Below are 2,531 nucleotides of genomic sequence, written 5' to 3'. Positions count from 1 at the left end.
GCGTTTTGTGGGCAAGAACGGTGCCTGCAACGTGGCCCATAAAAACATCCGGGAGCAGGGACGCTTCCTCCAGGACGTTTTCACCACCCTGGTGGACCTCAAGTGGCCCCACACACTGCTCATCTTCACCATGTCCTTCCTCTGCAGCTGGCTACTCTTCGGCATGGTCTGGTGGCTCATCGCCTTCGCCCATGGAGACCTGGACCACAGCACCCGGCTGCAGCGTGACCCCGGAGATGGGGCAGTGGGGGCCCCAGCTGGCTTTGTGCCCTGCGTGACCAGCATCCACTCCTTCACCTCTGCCTTCCTCTTCTCCATCGAGGTGCAGGTGACAATTGGCTTTGGGGGACGCATGGTGACAGAGGAGTGCCCAGCCGCCATCCTGGTGCTGATTGTGCAGAACATCGTGGGGCTGGTGATCAATGCCATCATGCTGGGCTGCATCTTCATGAAGACCTCGCAGGCCCACCGCCGGGCCGAGACCCTCATCTTCAGCAAGCACGCGGTCATAGCCCTGCGAGAGGGCAAGCTCTGCTTCATGCTGCGGGTGGGTGACCTCCGGAAGAGCATGATCATCAGCGCCACCATCCGCATGCAGGTGGTGAAGAAGACTGCCAGCCTGGAGGGGGAGGTGGTGCCCCTCAACCAGATTGACATCCAGATGGAGAACCCAGTGGGGGGCAACAGCATCTTCCTTGTCTCCCCGCTCATCATCTACCACGTGATAGACAAGAACAGCCCCCTCTACGACATCTCCCCCCTAAACCTTCACCACCATGAGGACCTGGAGATCATTGTCATCTTGGAAGGGGTAGTGGAGACCACCGGCATCACCACTCAAGCCAGAACCTCCTACCTGGCGGATGAAATCCTCTGGGGCCAAAGGTTTGTGCCCATCGTGGCAGAGGAAGATGGGAGATACTCTGTGGACTACTCTAAATTTGGCAACACGGTGAAAGTGCCCACCCCTTCATGCACTGCTAGGCAGCTGGAGGAGGACAAGAGCATTATGGACAGCATGCCATTGTCCCCTAAAGGCACAATAAGGAAGAGGTCTGTCAAGCTAAAGCCCAAGTTTACCATAAGCGATGAGCCTTCCTGATGCCTTTAGACTGGGAAACTCTGTTAGGGCATTGTGTCTGAAACATCTCATAAACTCAAAACACTGAGGTGGCCTCTTACTTTTTTTAAATTCAGGTTGGTAGCACAAGGTATGTTCTGGTGTTATTTATTGTGGGATAAATCTAAAACCAATTATATTTTTTTAAAGGTGTGAGAGATTTCAGGCAGCACTGGGAGTAGGAAAATCATGGTCTGCAGCTTTAAATTTCAATTCCGACTGTCCTGTTTAATTGCACGATCATTTTGCATTGTTTAATCTGCAGGTAATGACATATTTTCTCAAAAAATAAATGTATATTTATCTTCAGAGATTGCAGTACTGAGGGTCTTGCAGTGTCCTAAAGTCAGTAGTTTTTAACTGTTTTTTTTCTAACTTGAACAATCAATATAGCAAAATATCAATAATTAATAAAGTAGGCTGGATTTAAATTATAACAAAAAGGTCAGGCAATATTATGTGTGAGACAAGACCAGATCTGGAAGTGTCTATGTATTATACTCTATGTCTCAATGAAATTAACTGCCAGGTTTGCTTCATCCATATTGTATTGTATGGAGCCACTCCTACCCCATGCAATATGAAATGTATTTGAACATTTACTTCTGTTTATTTTGAAACCTTTTACACTTCCGAAATAAAACATACAGGAATACCTTTTTGGACTGTACATTTCTGACAGTAAGCAATGCTTTGCCTTTAAAAAGAGTAGCAGACAGTATACAACTGAAATTAATTATAAATAGGAAAAATTGTGTATTATAATTGTCCAAGTGAAGAGAAGCAACATTCCCCCCACCCACAGAGCCACATGGCAATAGGATACCCAGTAAAAAAATTAATCTCTCCCTTGGGTCAGAGTGAATTCTGTTAGATAATCAGGGAATATAAATAGATTTAGACAAATTAAAGGGCAATGCTAAATGCTGAAATTATATCTGCATGCAGTAGGCAAAACCTTTCACTCCTTTCCCGTTTGTAAAAGAAGCAGAGGGGTTTGTGCTTAGGGAAAGGAGGGATGTGTAAGACAGCGTGGTCAGTTCTGGGATGCTGTGTCACAAAACATACTCCTCCTGAGGAAATGATTCCCTTTCCATTTACATCCTGACCTCCCTACCCAGCCGATACCTGCCTTGGTTTTTAGCTGAATTCAAGATCTGGCATTTACCGGCAAACACGAAGGAGCCATGTTCACCCCTCTCAGTTCCACGGTGACAATAGGAACAATTGCCCTTAGCACACACCTGCAAATCCTCTGTCTGGGGATATCAGTAAAAGCAGCAATTTTATTTCTATGCAGGGTTATTAGGAGATAGCAGCCGTATTAACTACAGTGTGCTATTAACAGGGCAAACTGCTGCTCAGGTAAAAAAAGATAATATTGTCCAAATAAAGCCTAAATAAGCATTAT

At 46.1% G+C, this 2,531-nt stretch overlaps 1 protein-coding gene across 1 annotated transcript; it reads left to right on the top strand.

Annotated features, from left to right (window-relative positions):
* Nucleotides 1–4: 4 nt before the first annotated feature.
* KCNJ11 (potassium inwardly-rectifying channel, subfamily J, member 11) lies at nucleotides 5–1,775 on the top strand (the record flags this gene model as incomplete). The annotated part of the gene is made up of 1 exon (XM_010292548.1): nucleotides 5–1,775. A coding segment is annotated over one exon (1,098 nt), but the record flags the coding sequence as incomplete, so codon positions are not given.
* Nucleotides 1,776–2,531: the final 756 nt, after the last annotated feature.

The sequence above is a fragment of the Phaethon lepturus genome, unplaced genomic scaffold (genome assembly GCF_000687285.1).
Source record: "Phaethon lepturus isolate BGI_N335 unplaced genomic scaffold, ASM68728v1 scaffold4918, whole genome shotgun sequence".
In the NCBI taxonomy this organism is placed as follows: domain Eukaryota; kingdom Metazoa; phylum Chordata; class Aves; order Phaethontiformes; family Phaethontidae; genus Phaethon; species Phaethon lepturus.
This window is presented reverse-complemented; position numbering and strand designations above follow the sequence as displayed.